General features: G+C 39.7%; 1 protein-coding gene across 1 annotated transcript in view; it reads left to right on the top strand.

The window, feature by feature from the left end:
- The window catches only part of smchd1 (structural maintenance of chromosomes flexible hinge domain containing 1), a 38,310-nt gene extending 22,720 nt beyond the window's left edge, over nt 1–15,590 (top strand). Inside the window, exons 24-47 of the mRNA XM_062441412.1 lie at nt 918–1,046; nt 1,152–1,376; nt 1,487–1,635; nt 3,167–3,252; nt 3,343–3,461; nt 4,738–4,899; nt 5,234–5,362; nt 5,821–5,900; nt 6,512–6,669; nt 6,780–6,895; nt 7,537–7,598; nt 7,703–7,790; nt 9,239–9,370; nt 9,461–9,616; nt 9,732–9,849; nt 10,342–10,461; nt 10,572–10,654; nt 10,742–10,858; nt 11,260–11,441; nt 12,737–12,846; nt 14,720–14,790; nt 14,870–15,038; nt 15,141–15,299; nt 15,408–15,590. Of these exons, the coding sequence (XP_062297396.1) occupies nt 918–1,046; nt 1,152–1,376; nt 1,487–1,635; nt 3,167–3,252; nt 3,343–3,461; nt 4,738–4,899; nt 5,234–5,362; nt 5,821–5,900; nt 6,512–6,669; nt 6,780–6,895; nt 7,537–7,598; nt 7,703–7,790; nt 9,239–9,370; nt 9,461–9,616; nt 9,732–9,849; nt 10,342–10,461; nt 10,572–10,654; nt 10,742–10,858; nt 11,260–11,441; nt 12,737–12,846; nt 14,720–14,790; nt 14,870–15,038; nt 15,141–15,299; nt 15,408–15,505 (3,018 nt within the window). The 3' untranslated portion in view covers nt 15,506–15,590. The remainder of the gene's footprint in view (nt 1–917; nt 1,047–1,151; nt 1,377–1,486; nt 1,636–3,166; nt 3,253–3,342; nt 3,462–4,737; nt 4,900–5,233; nt 5,363–5,820; nt 5,901–6,511; nt 6,670–6,779; nt 6,896–7,536; nt 7,599–7,702; nt 7,791–9,238; nt 9,371–9,460; nt 9,617–9,731; nt 9,850–10,341; nt 10,462–10,571; nt 10,655–10,741; nt 10,859–11,259; nt 11,442–12,736; nt 12,847–14,719; nt 14,791–14,869; nt 15,039–15,140; nt 15,300–15,407) is intronic.
- Nucleotides 15,591–15,796: the final 206 nt, after the last annotated feature.

The raw sequence follows: 15,796 nt of genomic DNA, 5'->3' as shown, positions 1-15,796 counted from the left end.
GTATTTAAAATATATAAACATATAAAATGATTTCACATTTAAAGGCTCTTGCATGTGATAGTGCCATGCTGCAGTAGATCCACTTAAATGAATTAAAATTGCTAAAATTAGAGGAAATTTGGGTCGGCCAGGGAGGTAAAATATCTTTTCAGCTCACAGACTTAATTGCATTCATCATAAAAAATTACTCTGTGTGCATGTGGAGTTCTTACCAAACTTTACTCTTTTTTAAATAAAGGTTCTTAGGAGCCTGTGCTGCTCAGTGGGGATTTTAATTTGGTAAATGACCCTTTGTTAGATTGCTCTATTCGTCTCCTTCCAGCCGATAATACTCTCTCTGCTGCCCTTTTAGGACTATATATATTATATTATATTATATTATATTATATTAAATAATCTGATGTGTGTAGTAATGATAGAAATGCTCTTACAGCTCTATAATTCTTTGTGTTGTATTAACTTAATTATAAAGGGGAACTTTGACACTTTCATGTTAGGATTGTTTGTTTAATTGTGTCAAAACTACTTAATTCATATGCACCTGCTGCCTTCCACATACTCTATAGTGGCATTAAGAAGGACTTTAATTAAAGTACACATATCATGAATGATGATATAGAAGTGTATTAAAGAAGATGATAAGCAGCAAGACTCTGCAGACTGACACAGATTTGTTAATCAAAGTTAATCTGATTTGTTAATCAAAGTTAATCTGATTTGTTAATCAAAGTTTTGAAGCTTTGTCAGTTTATTTGAAACCCACAACAACACATTTGGTTTTACTGAACTAAAATTGTTAGAAACTGATTTAAGTTTATGCACAAACCTCCAAACTCCTCTCTGTTTTTATTTTGTAATGATTTGTCAGTATATGTTTGTGAATGAATAACACAGACTGTTCTGGTTGGTTTATGCAGGTGCCGTCACTTGCAGCAGTGAACATTGACTGCAGCAGCACTGGAGCTGGACAGCTTGTCACAAAGCCCATGAACCTCCTAATAATCAAGGGAGAACCACAACAAGTCAAAGTCAAATTTGACCTGCTGGTAAGTAAAACAAACGACCGACTGCTTCCTCTTTACATTAAAGCCTCTGCGCTCAAAGCTTTCAGTCATAATGGCTTTTGTCTTTTTTCTCAATTTTCCTACAAGGGTTGGAAGAATGTATCGCCGGTGGAGAGAGAGCTGAACGTGCTGCCCAGCACCAGAGTGGCCCGGATGGAGCTCTGCTGCCAGAATGATGAGAATCTGATCCTGAGGAACAAGGAAAAGATTGAATGGTTGGCTGGAGGCGTGCTGGAGAACCTGTTCTATAAGCTGTATGATGAAGCTGGCAGAGAAGTCTCGCTCACTGCTGAAATAGCCGCTACGATCAAGGTGTGTTAATGCATCCTCGTTATTACGTATGTGACTATGAGAGCTGTAGTTTAATCATGTAGAAAGATTTTAAAGCACTATTTTTATTGTTCTCTTTAACTTTATTAAAGGTCAACTGGACAGCTGATGTAAATCTTGAAGATCTGATCCAGGGGAAGCTGCCGGACATACAGGTGCCTTCTCAGGTGCAGCTGAAGAAGACGGGCTTCTACCAAGTGTCCTACAAAGACCAGAGTGTGTCCGCCTCCTTTACTATTACGTGAGTCTCAAAGCCAAGTCAAAGCTGGGATTCACTGCTCGTAAAGCTCAAAGGAACAGTTCAACGTTTTGGAAATGATGTCAGTTAGATTGATGCTCAATTAGTTTAGTACACAGATTTAAAAACTAGGGTAACAACCATAGACTGTATATAAAATGGACGTAACATCCGTGACGTCACCCATTGGTTTGTGGACTGCTGCTTGGAAGCGAATAGTTTCGGATCTGAGCAGCGCCATCTTGAAAATTTCCGGTGCATGCCGGGAAAAATAAAAACACATATTCTACTTATATGGGCATCAGGAGGGGCATGAGGCGCCCTCCTGAACCTGTGAACCAATCAACCTGTCAATCACGACGTAGCCACGCCCTAATGCATACCCTGCTTTATCGTCACATATAAAATCAGGGAGGCCAAAATGTCCCAAATGAACATCATACTGCATTGAAGAAGGCTTTAAACTAGCGATTGAGACCATAAACACAATTTGAAGACGTTTACTGAGGTTATAAATCAAGTGAGAAGTTGGTGAATTCTCCATTGACTTGTATAGAGACGGAAGTCCTTTTGACACCAAAACGGTCGCCCCCTGGTGGCCTTTTGATAGAATGCAGTTTTAAGTTACTTCCGCGTTGGCATCATTTCAGAGGACCGGAACTCCCCACCTGGTAACAACTAACACACAATCAAGCATTTTTCCACTGTGGCGTTTGTGCAAATTAAATGAGACACAACATGTTAATGGGTGAGCTTTAGAGGTGATGGTTGCTTTGTAATACAGTCAGTATGAAATACCAAAATACAGAAGATTGCATGTTGTCAATTTATATAACGCCCCCATTCACCCACCCACAGAGTCACACATGAACAGTGCAAATTTAATATTATATGATAAGCAAATGAATAAGAAAGTAAGGAAAGAAACTAAACAAAAAACACCAAAAAGAAAAACAACCAAACTAACAAAAAAACTAACAAAAACAAAACACAATACAGATTAAGCAGTGACTAATAGACCCACACATCTAAAACATATAATACATGGTAAGGTAGATCATATGTTAATCATGGTTGTCCATAACTCTTTATATTGTGATTTGAATTCAGTTATGAGAGACCAAAGTTTTTAGGTTTTCCATCTACAGTAAGTCAGAAACAGCTGCCATGCCTTATAAAATTCATCTACAAAGCCACCTAGTATATATCTTATTTTAGTTTACCAACCCAGAACATGTCGGGGAGAGAAGTCTCCTGTTTTCATTTCATAAGTATGATGCGTCTTGAGATCAAGGAAGCGAAAGCAACAGCATTCGAGTAATGTTTGGCAAGGAGCAACAGTTTCCAATCTTAATGCTAATCTAGACGAGGGCCAGTCTGCTGCAGGATTTAAGATAAGATAAGATAAGTGTAAGTAGTAAAAAGATAAAATGTAGTTTAGGATTCATGGTACAGACATGAGAGTGACATCTATCAAGATTTTCCAAAAGTGCCAGATAGATGTTTCCTTTGTGTATCCCCGTTTTTCCTGCAGGCCTCGTCCAGATGAACCAACACGGCTAAAAGCAACGGTGCCCCAAAACACGATGAAGCTGGGAGAAACTCTACCTGGAAACATCAGTGAGTATGAACCTCATCTTCCCAAAATAATCTTACTCTTTAGGTGAATGATTGCACGTAAAAGATTAAACTCAATGTTTCCATCTTCAGACTTGGAGCTTGTGGATCAGTACGATAATGTAACGAAGACGCTGACTTCCGCCTGCGTGAAACTCTTCTCTGTGGAGGCTGAAGGTCTGGACAAATCAGCCCTCATCTTCACATGGCAGGTGAGAACAAAGATACACAAACTTTAACATTTAGAGAGTGAGAGTGATTTCTAAATAGCTCAAGCATTGTTTGTCTCATTTCTCTTGCACATTACTGCATATAATACCCTGACTTCCTCCACTTCACCTCTTCTTTATCCTCCTCCGCTCGGCCAATCACAGCATGCATCAAGCCAATCAAAGCATGCATTAAGCCAATCAAAGCATGCATCAAGCCAATCACAGCATGCATCAAGCCAATCACAGCATGCATTAAGCCAATCACAGCGTGCATTCAGCCAATCACAGCATGCATTTAGCCAATCACAGCATGCATCAAGCCAATCACAGAATGCATCAAGCCAATCACAGCATGCATTAAGCCAATCACAGCATGCATCAAGCCAATCACAGCGTGCATTCAGCCAATCACAGCGTGCATTAAGCCAATCACAGCATGCATTTAGCCAATCACAGCATGCATCAAGCCAGAGAGCAGCTATAAACTTTGGTACCCTTCCTTTATATTCACAAACTTGCTGATGTTTGCTAAAAAGTGTTAAGACCTCCTCCGACACTAGTATTTCTTAAACAACACCCACACTTGCCCTGATATGTCCATCCTGTTTTTTTATTTCTCTCATACAAGACACACTTGTTTTATCTGCCTCTTTTCGACTTTTTCCCCTTGTCTCACTCTTGTAATAGCTCACTTCTTTCCTGGCTCTAGTTCAAAGCCTCATTCAGGCCTCCAATCTGTGCCTGAGCTCGATGCTGGTCCCTTTTCATACAAGCTCCCTCTTCAAAATACACCATCATGCTTTCTGTCTTTCTCTCACTGCATTTCTAAAAAAAATATTGCAAAAGTGATGTATACTCGGCTCCATGCACTTACATCTGTGGGTAACAATACAGGAAACTCAATCAGTAAGTGCACTTTAAATCAGCAGGTGTGGAATAAACATACTTCATCCGTACCCCTTCATCTTAATCTCTAGTATATAGCCATTAATGATGAATATAATTATCATTAGGAGTGTAATATCTTCCTCCCTTCTTTCCTTGACTCGAGGACAACAGGAGGGTTAAAATAAGTAATGATAATAATGCAAAGTAAAGTCTGTGGTGAGGGAGCTGCAGTATGTATAAGTACATTTACAGTAATCAGGTTAATATAGTGCTTGTCTGATAAACTGTATAATCTGCTTTCTTTTCTTTCTTCCTTTCTTTTTGAGCACCTGTAACACAACACACTGATATTTGGTGTAAACGTTCTTACTCTGTGTGTTGTAATCAGGGGAGCAGCAGTTCTGTCGTATTGACGGGGGTCCGGTTCCAGTCCGGGACCCCCGGCTCCAGAGAGATGATCTTCAGCTACAAGAACTACGTGGAGCGCGTCATCGTGGAAGTGACGGCCGGAGTTCCTACGCAGTTTAAACTCATCAGTGGACCAGAGATGGTGAGAAAGTGTTTTTACAGTGCTGGACTTCTGTTGCAAATGATTTCTACTCTCACTTCTCTTCTCCTGCACACTTGAGATGCTTTTAACTGTTATATATTTAATGTTAAGAAGGTCAGACTAGCTGATTAAGCTTTTATTACAACCTTTACTCAATGTGCAATAATGGGACAACTTGTGCAATACTGCTTTCAACCTCCTATATTGATTTGGGATGATAGTGCACGTGTGTGTGTGTTTGTGTATTTATTACTGTCTATTTTTTTAATATTCAGGCACATTTTGTTGTACTTTTGTGCAATGACAATAAAGTTTATTCTCTTCTATGTTTTAGCCTTTGCAGGTGTTGAACGACCAAGGCATCCCCACAGCGTTCGTCATCCAGCTGTGTGACCAGTGGGGAAACGTCTCCCCAGACCAGAGGGTTGTGGTGGAGTTGAGGCCTTCACCTCCAGCGCTGAAGGTAAGACCGGAATACAAGGAACAGAAACACAAAGTCTGAAATAGTCAGGAATTGAAAATACCTACTCATCTTGGAAAAGATAAAATGCCTTTATAGGGCTGGGCAATTAATCAAAAAATAATCGAAACAGACATTTAGAAACTCTAATCTTGCTCATGTCAATTAATCAGGTGTTCACTGTTGCCATGACAGCAAAGGTTGCATATCTTTAAGAAATTTGAAAACTTCAGTGATCAAATTAAACTAGACATTAACCACAGTGTCACACCTTAAAACATCATTATTTTCACTCGCAGCAGTGGAAAATACTAAACAAAAGAAACTGTGAAAATACATAATCGTTCATCAAGGGTGGAGATAATCGTTCATTAATCTTAATCAAGGTTAATAGTTCAATTAATCGTGTTAATAGTCTGGAATTGTGGGAGAAATATAATGTAAATCTTGTTGTTTTTTAGGTGCGGACATCTGTTACTTCACAACCTGTGAACGCAGAGGGAAAAGTGTCTTTCGTTGTTGAGAGTGTGAGTGGACCAAAGTGAGTGTTCCTTTTTCTTTTTTTTTTACATTAATAAATAATACATTTCATAATACTGCAATCCAAGAATAGCTGCATCCCAAATGAGTGAGTTTATCTATGATTTATGAGTCGGGTCAAATGGGAGTGTAGATAGAGAGCATCCTCACCACAGACATCACTGAGGAAGGCTCTGCAAAGAGTCATAAAGACTGCAGAGAGGATTATCAGAGACACATTAAATCCAGCTCACTCCCTGCTCAAACACAAACACTGCACATACAACCTCAGATACAGACGAGCCGACAGCATCACCACCAACAGAACAGCTTATTCCCTGCCACAGTGAGACTCTTGGCCAAAACTAAATAAACTGATGTCCTGATCTACCTCATATCATATCATATCATATTATTTTATATTATATTGTCTCCTGGGCCTGTGCAATATACACTGCTCTCACTTTCCCTTTTATATAGGGTTTTATGCACTTTTTATCATGTGTTTTATAGATTTATGTGTCTTTCTTGTGTGACTTTTTAACTTGACTCTTCCTATGTGTGCATGCACAAATGGTTAATAAAGTTCTTGAATCTTGAATCTTGAATGTTGATACCTTGTTGTTCCACTAGGGGGTACTATCAGCTGGAGTTTATAGCTTCCTTCAACAAGAGGCCCATCAATAGTCCTGCAGTGAATCTCACAGTCATCCCAAACCCCAACAAACCTGTCAGCCTGTCAGTGGAGTACAACACCAACGCTACGTTTCCTGCTGCAGGCGTTTTCCCTGGTTTGTATATCTTGTTTTGTTTTTGTTTAAATTCTTTGTTCTTCTCTTCTTCTTCTTCTTCTTCTTCTCTCTCTTGTCTCCGTGTCATCTGTGTCTTTGTGTCTGTGCAGTGTTCTCTGTGACCGTGGTGTCTGATGAAGGAAGCCCGATTACGACTTTTAACCCGGCCGCCGCCTCCATGTTCCTGTGGATGGGAACGCCATCAGGAGGAATGCCTCCAATAACGGTGAGTTTAGAGATAATAGACAGAAAGAAAGTAATGAGGGGTTTTTTTGTTAACCCTCCTGTTGTCCTCGAGTCAAGGAAGGAAGGGAGGAATAAGGAAAGAAAGGAGGGAGGAAGGAAGGAAGGGAGGAAGAAGGAAGGAAAGGAGGGAGGAAGGAAGGAAGACGGAAGGAAAGGATGGATGAAGGAAGGAATGGAGGAAGAAGGAAAGAAATGAGGAAGGAAGGAAAGAAGGGAGGAAGAAGGAAAGAAAGGAGGAAGAAGGAAGGAAAGGAGGGAGGGAGAAAGGAAAAGAGGAACGGAGGAAGGAAGGAAAGAAGGACAGGGGAAGGGAGGAAGGTAGGGGGGAGGAAAGAAAGAGAGAAGGTTGGAGGGAGGGAGGAAAGAAGGAAGGGAAGAAGGAAAGGAAGGAAGGAAGAAAGGGGGATGGAGGAAGGAAGGGAGGAAAGAGACAGGAAGGAAAGAAAGAGAGAAGGAGGGAGGGAGGAAGGACAGACGGAAGGAAGTAAGGGAGGAAAGAAGGAACAGTCAAATCAGACGGGGTCAATTTGACCCGGGAGGACGACACGAAGGTTAAACGTTTGTCTAAAAACTGAAAAAAGTTCTTAGTTACTTTTAGTTTTCTGCTATTTTCTTTTCTAGGTTCCTGAACTGAAACCGAGTAAACCGAGAGCGAATGAAAAGAAGGACCGTTTTCACTTCAGGTAAAAAAAAAAAAAAAACTTTCACATCCTATTTATATTCTGTTCTGTCTGAGTTGCTGCAATAAAATATTGTAAATATTGTTGTTTTTTGTGTAACATTGCAGAGATAAAGAAATCCCAGAGAAAGCTGGAGACTACGTCATGCAGTTCTCTCTGCTTGTTGACACAGAAAACGTCCTGTACAGTGATCAGGTTGGTTTAAAAATAAAGTTACATCCAGACACCTTCACTTTTTAAACTTAAGACTTAAGCCATGCTATTAGTTTTGTGATATTGGAATAAGACATAATGGAACAACTCATCATGAATGCACGAGCCAAACTTCATGGCAATCCATCTAATAACATTTCACTCAAAACTGCAAATTTGAACCTCATGGTGGCGCTAGAGGAAAGGTAGAGGGAGCTCCAAAGTCAGTAGGATAAATAAATAAAACCAATCAGGTTCCCCTCGGATCCTTAACCCTTTCATGCATGAATTATGATAAACTCAGTCAAGTGTTTTTTTACATTCTTAGGGATGTAAAACAAACATTTTTTGTATGGGATGATGCAATAGCTTCCATTAGAGTGGACTATATGCAGCATTGCCCAAAATTGCAGGCTTATATAGAGAAAACCAACTTTTAAACAGCTATACACTGTAGTGACCTCCATGCATGAAAGGGTTAAAAAGTCTTAAAATGTATTAAATTCAGTTTATGAGATTATGAGGTTTTAAAAATGTGTTGAAATGTCTTGAACTGTAGGAGTTAAGGCATTAACTTTGATTTGAGCGTAATTATATTTGCTCAGTTTTGCTAAATTTTCTGATTATTTTATATAAACCAAACAATCAACTTATTAATTAAAGTAAAAAATAACCAACAGTTGGAACTATAATGAAACTAATCATTAGTTGCAGTCATATATATATAAATGACTTGAAAATTAGCTCCATTTCAGTCCACCACAGCAGTAAAATCCTGCTTTTGCATTATTATATGTCTCATTATATATTATATATATGACTGTTGCACATGAGTTCTTACAACATGTTAATGCATACTATTACTGAAGTGCCATTAGTGTTTTTATGCTGTGTGCTGCTCTAAATACTTCCTCCACTATGTGTTTGACAAGCAATATTAATATTTGTTATTGCATTGCCTATTTTTCTCGCCTCTTTCTCAATTTCAATAGAAATCATAACTGTGTACATTTATTGTATTGTTTTGCAGCAGCAATTGTATTATTTTTTAACATAAAGAGGTATTACAAAGGTCTTAAAAGTCATTACATTTGTACATAAAAGAAGTTTGCAGATACACTGACCAATGGATGTTAAGAAGAAGTGACGGCCACTGAAAATACTGACTATAGCACTTTATATGATTTTATGTTGTTGATGTTGTTCGTCCTTTTTTAATGATGCTGCTCCTCATGTCTTTAAATTGCCCCTCGGGGACAAATAAAGTGTTTTTGAATTTGAATTTGAATTTGAATTTGAATTTGAAAGAAAACAAATATATATATATATATATACATGGAGATGGTTTTCACATGGCTGTCCTTTATTTCTGTTTTAGTAGAAAGTAGTTTTTCATGTGGGTCTGAATCCCGACTCACTAACCACTACCGCTCCGTTTCCTGTCACTTTAGATCACTATACATGTTGGGGCCAATCAACCTGTCAAACTGGGACCTGACTTCGAGCTTCCAGCCCCGGTTGTTTCCTACACTAAAGACATAGCCAACCGAACCTTAGTGGAGAACATGACTCTGAGGATAACGGTGAGAGAGCAGAAACAGCCGTAAGTTCATTTTAAATGTGAAGGGTGGCTGTTTATGGACTGATATATAACCTGACGGACTTGATTCCAGGATTCATATGGTAACACAGCGGGGCAGGACCTGGAGGGGAAGGTGGTGATTTTTATAAAGAGTCCTGATGACGACAGGAACAAAAGTCTCCCTTTGTTTGAGGGCAAAACCAACAAAGTTCAATTCTGCCTGAAGAAAGGAAAGATCAACATCCCTGTGAGTCACCATTACATCTACAGCACACATCATACACCCTTATTTAGGCGTTGAAAGGTTTCCATTCATATCGTACATCATCGTATCGTGATGATTGTGTATTTATCGTCCACAGAGGCTGGCCATCATGCAGGAAAGCCCCGGCGAGGACAACAGTTTATACATCCTGCTCTTCACACCCGAAGTCTCAACGGCCCTCGCTCCTTTTAAGCTCCCTTTCCATTTTTACAATGGTAGGATATATATAAATATAACTTTTCTTTTTTTTCATTCACACAGTTGCTCCGCTAAAGTTAGTGCATTAATTTGAGACATAATCTCCATAATACAGTATTTAACTAAGTGTTGAGATGTTTTCATTGTGCAAGAGTTGAAAGTATTTTATATTTTATCTTTGATTACATCACTATTTAAAGAGTCCGTTTGCCAGAATTACTAAATAGTATATTCTCACTTACTCTTAGAGCTTCCCGGCCATGCAGATAGTCTTGGTTTTATTCCTGTTACATTTTCTTATGTCATTCTTTTAACAAAATACAGACATTTTATGGGGTTGGTGGCTGAAATGTCTCAAATTGAGCAACTAAAATCAAAACAGTTTGCAGTGGTCGAGTAGATAAATCAGAAAATGTGTTTGTTTCCAATTTGTGTGACATAACTTCTGCCTGGTAACTGTCTTTTTTTCTTTCTTTCTTTAAAAAAAAAAAAAACGTTTTCCTTTTTAGACTCATCAAACCAGCGGATAATGGCTGAGCTGTCCATCAAGAAGCATGCACTCACTGAAGAACTGGCTTCCCAGAGAGAATACTACAACACATACAGAGAACTCCTTCAGGAACTGACCGGTAGGATTTCATCTGCTTTTTAAAAAACAATACATGCATGCCATCATTTTGTTTTGTTTTTTTGATTGTTGGAAATGATCTCTGATTGGAAATCTATTCCTCCCGTCCAGCTCAACTCCAGGATGCAAGCAGTAAAGAGGCTGACCTCAGAAATCAGCTGATCCTGAACATGAACATACCACAGCCTGTAAATGTAAGTTTAAGTAGAAATTACAATCCAGTCTATATATATATTTATATATTTGGGGGATCTTATTTGCATATTTATAATTCCTCGCAGATGCAAAGTATCGACAGACTGATAAACGAGAAGACACCTGAAATGAAAAGGAGTCATACGAACAGAAGAATCTGCTCCATTCCCAACCAGTTCAAGGGGAAGGATGTACTGGGAAAGGTAATGTCTTAGATAAGTGGGGCTTTTCTGTTGGTTTATTGCCTTAAAAAGCAGATGTGTCATTTCAGGAAAGAACATTCTACACGCTGATGTCATCAGTGATGTCATCAGTGATGTCATCAGTGTTTCAGGCTAATGTGTGATAGATTTAAGTGGGGAAAGGAAACTATGAGGCTGCTGAACAGTAGCTCCATTTCTTTCTTTCTTTTTTCACTTTGATCCCTGAGAAACATTCTTTCATTAGGCCTTGCAGAAACCTACTGTTAAAATATGACAATAAACAGATGTCGAGTTTGAATTTGAAGTTTAAGGAACAAACGTATCCTTGCAAACTGCGTCTCAAACAGTTTAAACCAGAAGAGACTGCTGTGTGTTTGACTCTTTACCTTTTTTTAATGCAGGTTGGCCACCTGGCCTTTGTGCAGGATGACGATGCCGCTCGGGTAATTTCCTGGCACATCAGGGGTTACATTGATTGCGTCATTACCAGAACGACAGAAGCAGCGCAGATAATCTACAGAGAAACGCAGGGCAGGCAGAAAGTCATGCCACTCGACAGCGTGTTTGTGAATTCAGGCAACAGGTACGTACGTCTCCTGTGTCAGTGAGAAGTGTTAAAAACTGTTCAAAGCTGTAGTTACATTCAACAAGTCAAATAACTCGTTCTTATCTTTCATTGTTGGTACCTGATTAGTTTCCTATGTGTTTAAATCCTTCTAAAACTAAGCAGCAACAGTGATTTAAAGATCATGGAGCAGCTCCTTCTTACACAAGATGGTATAACTAACCCCGTCTCGTTTGACTGTCTACAGACCTAAGGTTAAATATAAATTAACCCAATTCTGTGTTAGACCCATAGACTGTATATAAAATGGACGTAACATCCGTGACGTCACCCATTGGTTTGTGGACTGCTGCTTGGAAGCCAATAGTTTCGGATCTGGGCAGCGCCATCTTGAAAATTTCCGGTGCATGCTGGGTAAAAGAAAAACATGGATTCTACTTATATGGGCATCAGGAGGAGCATGAGGCTCCCTCCTGAACCTGTGAACCAATCAACCTGTCAATCACGACGTAGCCACGCCCTAATGCATACCCTGCTTTATCGTCACATATAAAATCAGGGAGGCCAAAATGTCCCAAATGAACATCATACTGCATTGAAGAAGGCTTTAAACTAGCGATTGAGACCATAAACACATTTTGAAAACGTTTACTGAGGTTAGAAATCAAGTGAGAAGTTGGTGAATTCTCCATTGACTTGTATAGAGACGGAAGTCCTTTTGACACCAAAACGGTCGCCCCCTGGTGGCCTTTTGATAGAATGCAGTTTTAAGTTACTTCTGCGTTGGCCTCATTGCAGAGGACCGGAACTCCCCGCCTGGTTAGACCTTTTTAGCCATAACTGTGCAGACTCCTGATCGTATTTCAGGAACAAACACGAATAAAACAAAGACACCAAATATCTACGTAGACTACTGACCTACAATAAAAGCATAAAAAACAGAGAAAATGACCAGATCAACTAAATTGAAGCAAGTCAACTAGATCGGGCTGCTACTACATCAATTACGGTAGCCTCAAGGCATTCCTTCAGATTTTGATTGGGCTGCTGTAATTACTGTATCAACAGTGCAACTTAATTTAAAAGGCGGATTGCTTTCCCAGACTATGCTCCGCTCCACTGCTGTCACGCTCCCGGTGGAGTCAAAGGGGTTACTGTGCAGAAATGAATGCATGAAAAGATGTCAAGTATATGTTACTTTTAGATTAGCTAAATCTTCCAAAAACACTGATATATAGTCATTGACATTAAAGGTGTAGAAGGACTTTACAGCATCTCTACAGTCTCTCTGCTATGATTTGAATTGCTTGCAGGCCGCTGCCACACATGAAAAATGGCCGCATGGTCTTTAATCCTCCTGGGAACCCGATGTTCGCCAAAGACCTCCTGATTTACCCCCAAGAAAAGGAAAGCTGTGAAATCGGTGAGCTTCCTTCGGTTCATTTCCTGTTCTCAGTGTAACGTTGATGATTTGATGGTTTATTGCAAATTTATTGGAGAAGTCCAAAAAACGTCTGTGGTTTTTTTCCTCCCGGAGGCTTCCCAGCTCTTTGTGTTTACTGTTGTTTCGGGTCTTTATTTCGTGCCCCCGCCGCTCCTGTCGGGATTTTGGGTAAATGGTTCCACCTGGAATCCAGGCTCACAGGGGTAGGAGGGGGTTTGAGGGGGGGTTCCTCTGCGGAGGCAATGCCACTGGAGCAGAAATTAGACCTCTTTCACCATATTAAAGACACGGCTGGTGATTTCCTGTATTTTTCTTATTGTCAACATACTCTTGCAGAATCAAACCAACAATGAGAATGTGTCTTAACTTACAAGTTTTGTGTTTATCTAAAGTCTGATACATCTTATAACTGAGTTTGGGTACGTTTGGGTAGGTTAGTTTGTTTAAAAACGGCTCCAAAGACCAATAACTGATCACATTTTGAGTCTCCAGAGAGTAGTTCTGTGTAAGACTGCACATGCTTGTCTTTATCTGTGTGGCTCACTGACGTACTTTTAACAGTTTTTGAATAACAACAGAGTTTTATTTTATGTGAGATTTATTTGGCAGGGACTGTAAACATCAATCAACATTTTAATTCACTATGTTAATGTGTCAGAGTTATCCAAGAAGCTCGTTTTCATCTGTAGTTCCCAGGCTGGTCGACAACTTAGCAAAGCACAATAAAAAGAAGAGAAAGAAAGAAAATAAACATGTATTTAGAACTTAGAAAAGTGAGTAAATAAAATGCCCACAAGACAGTCTGACTGTGATGAACATAGAAGATGTAGATTTAGTCATGGGTACAGCTTTGGTGCTTTTGTTGAGTCAGTGTTTTAGAGTTTTTTGAAGTCTAAAAGTTCAAAAACGATCTACGCCACAGAGGAATATAACACATAAAGCTCTGGATGCAAACAGTACATGTGAGTAAATCAAATCACTGTTGGTTGACGATAAGAAAACAATAGAAAATATATTTAAAGTGGCTTTTCTGCAACTTTATGGGGTAAAACTTGGTTCCTTCTATATTATTTTTTGATTTAGGCTGCTAATCTTCCTTTGTCCAACTCTTACATAGTGAAACATGAATTTATAAAGTACATTAATTGTTACCTAAAAATAAGCTCTTAACCTTCGTGTCGTCCTCCCGGGTCAAATTGACCCCGTCTGTTTTGACTGTTCCTTCTTTCCTCCCTTCCTTCCTTCCGTCTGTCCTTCCTCCTTCCTTCTCTCTTTCTTTCCTTCCTCTCTCTTTCCCCCTTTCCTTCCGCCATCCCCCTTTCTTCCATCCTCCCTTCCTTCTTTCTTTCCTTTATCCTTCTTTCCTTCCCTCCTTCCTTCCTCTTTTCCTTTCTCCCTCCCTCCTTTCCTTCCTTCCCTCCTTCCTTCCTCCTTCCTTTCCTTCCTCCTTCCTTCCTCCCTCCCTCCCTCCTTTCCTTCCTTCTTCCTCCCTTCCCTCCATCCTTCTTCCTTTCCTTCCTCCCTTCCTTCTTTCCTTTCCTCCCTCCCACCTTCTCTCTTTCTTCCTTCCTCCCTTCCTTCTTTCTTTCCTCGATCCTTCTTTCCTTCCCTCCTCCCTTCCTCCTTCCTTCCTCCCTCCTTTCCTTCCTTCTTCCTCCATTCCTTCCATCCTTCTTCCTTTCCTTCCTCCCTTCCTTCCTCCCTCCTTTCCTTCCTTCTTCCTCCCTTCCTTCCTTGACTCTAGGACTACAGGAGGGTTAAATCTCTTTTGCATGATTTTAGACGTAGAAAAAGATTAGATATGAAAGTTTTACAAAAGTCTGAAAGTTTCCTGGTTATGTTCTCTTTGCAGTGTTTAAAAACATCCTCAGAGATACCATCCTCATTGATGACCTGGACTCTGCAAACCACTACAGAAGGGCGGTGAGTGATGCTCGCTGTCGGAGCCGTGCAATGAATTAACTGGTCCTTTATTGTGCTTAAATGTGCTGTGTGCTTCCAGGTGGTACAGAACAAAATGCCGTGTCCCACCATCCTGACCAGACAGGGGGACATGATCAGTGGCCAGGGCATGTTCGGAGGCGCACAGAACAAAGCTCCACCAATTCGAGATTTACAAGTGTTTGCAGCTCCTCTCCCACAGGAGTACCACGACCTGAATAAACAAATAGGTGACATCTCTCATACTTTTTTTAAAGTTATTTTTTTGTAATCTGAGTGAGTTTGTGTGTTAATTTCTCTCTTTTTTTGTTGTTGTTGTTGTTGTTTTTCAGAAATGCTCAATAAGTACAAGTCGGTTCTGAAGAGCAAAGAGGATGCACACATGGACCGTGAGGAACACAGGAAAGCACTGACATCTCCTGACATGCAGAACAAGCAACGAGAAATGAAGGAGAAAGAGAAGCATCTAGAGCAGATTGAGAGACAACTTGGTAAGTTTGTTGTCCTGAGACTCAGGAAAGAGCCCACTTTTTTATTGTTTTTTAAATTTTTTTATTGTAGTATTGTTGATTTCTTACTGGTGTGTTTTCTCCTTCCAGCATCAATGCACACGAAACCAGCGAAGAGGGGTGCTGAGAGTGCTGCTGAGCCATCTGGCATTACTCCAAAGAGAACAAGGCAGATGAACAATAAATGAAATTGATTGTTTGAGTACAAAGTTCAAATTTTATTTTACTATTATTATTTTTTTTACTTCAGGAATATTCGGGTTGTTGCAATCATTGTTTTATGTGCAGACTTATTTTAACACGCTTGTAATAGGATGGTACATCACAAAAAAATATGTATATATTCATGTATGAAATACATTTTTGCCAAGTTTTTACGTTTGATTGTGTCTTTATTTCTATATACACGTGAAAATATAAAACCATAGTCAAGAACTGGAGCGCGCATTTTACGCACGCGATAATTACGGTGCCTTTTC

This window comes from Scomber scombrus, chromosome 20 (assembly GCF_963691925.1).
Source record: "Scomber scombrus chromosome 20, fScoSco1.1, whole genome shotgun sequence".
NCBI classification, from domain to species: domain Eukaryota; kingdom Metazoa; phylum Chordata; class Actinopteri; order Scombriformes; family Scombridae; genus Scomber; species Scomber scombrus.
This window is presented reverse-complemented; position numbering and strand designations above follow the sequence as displayed.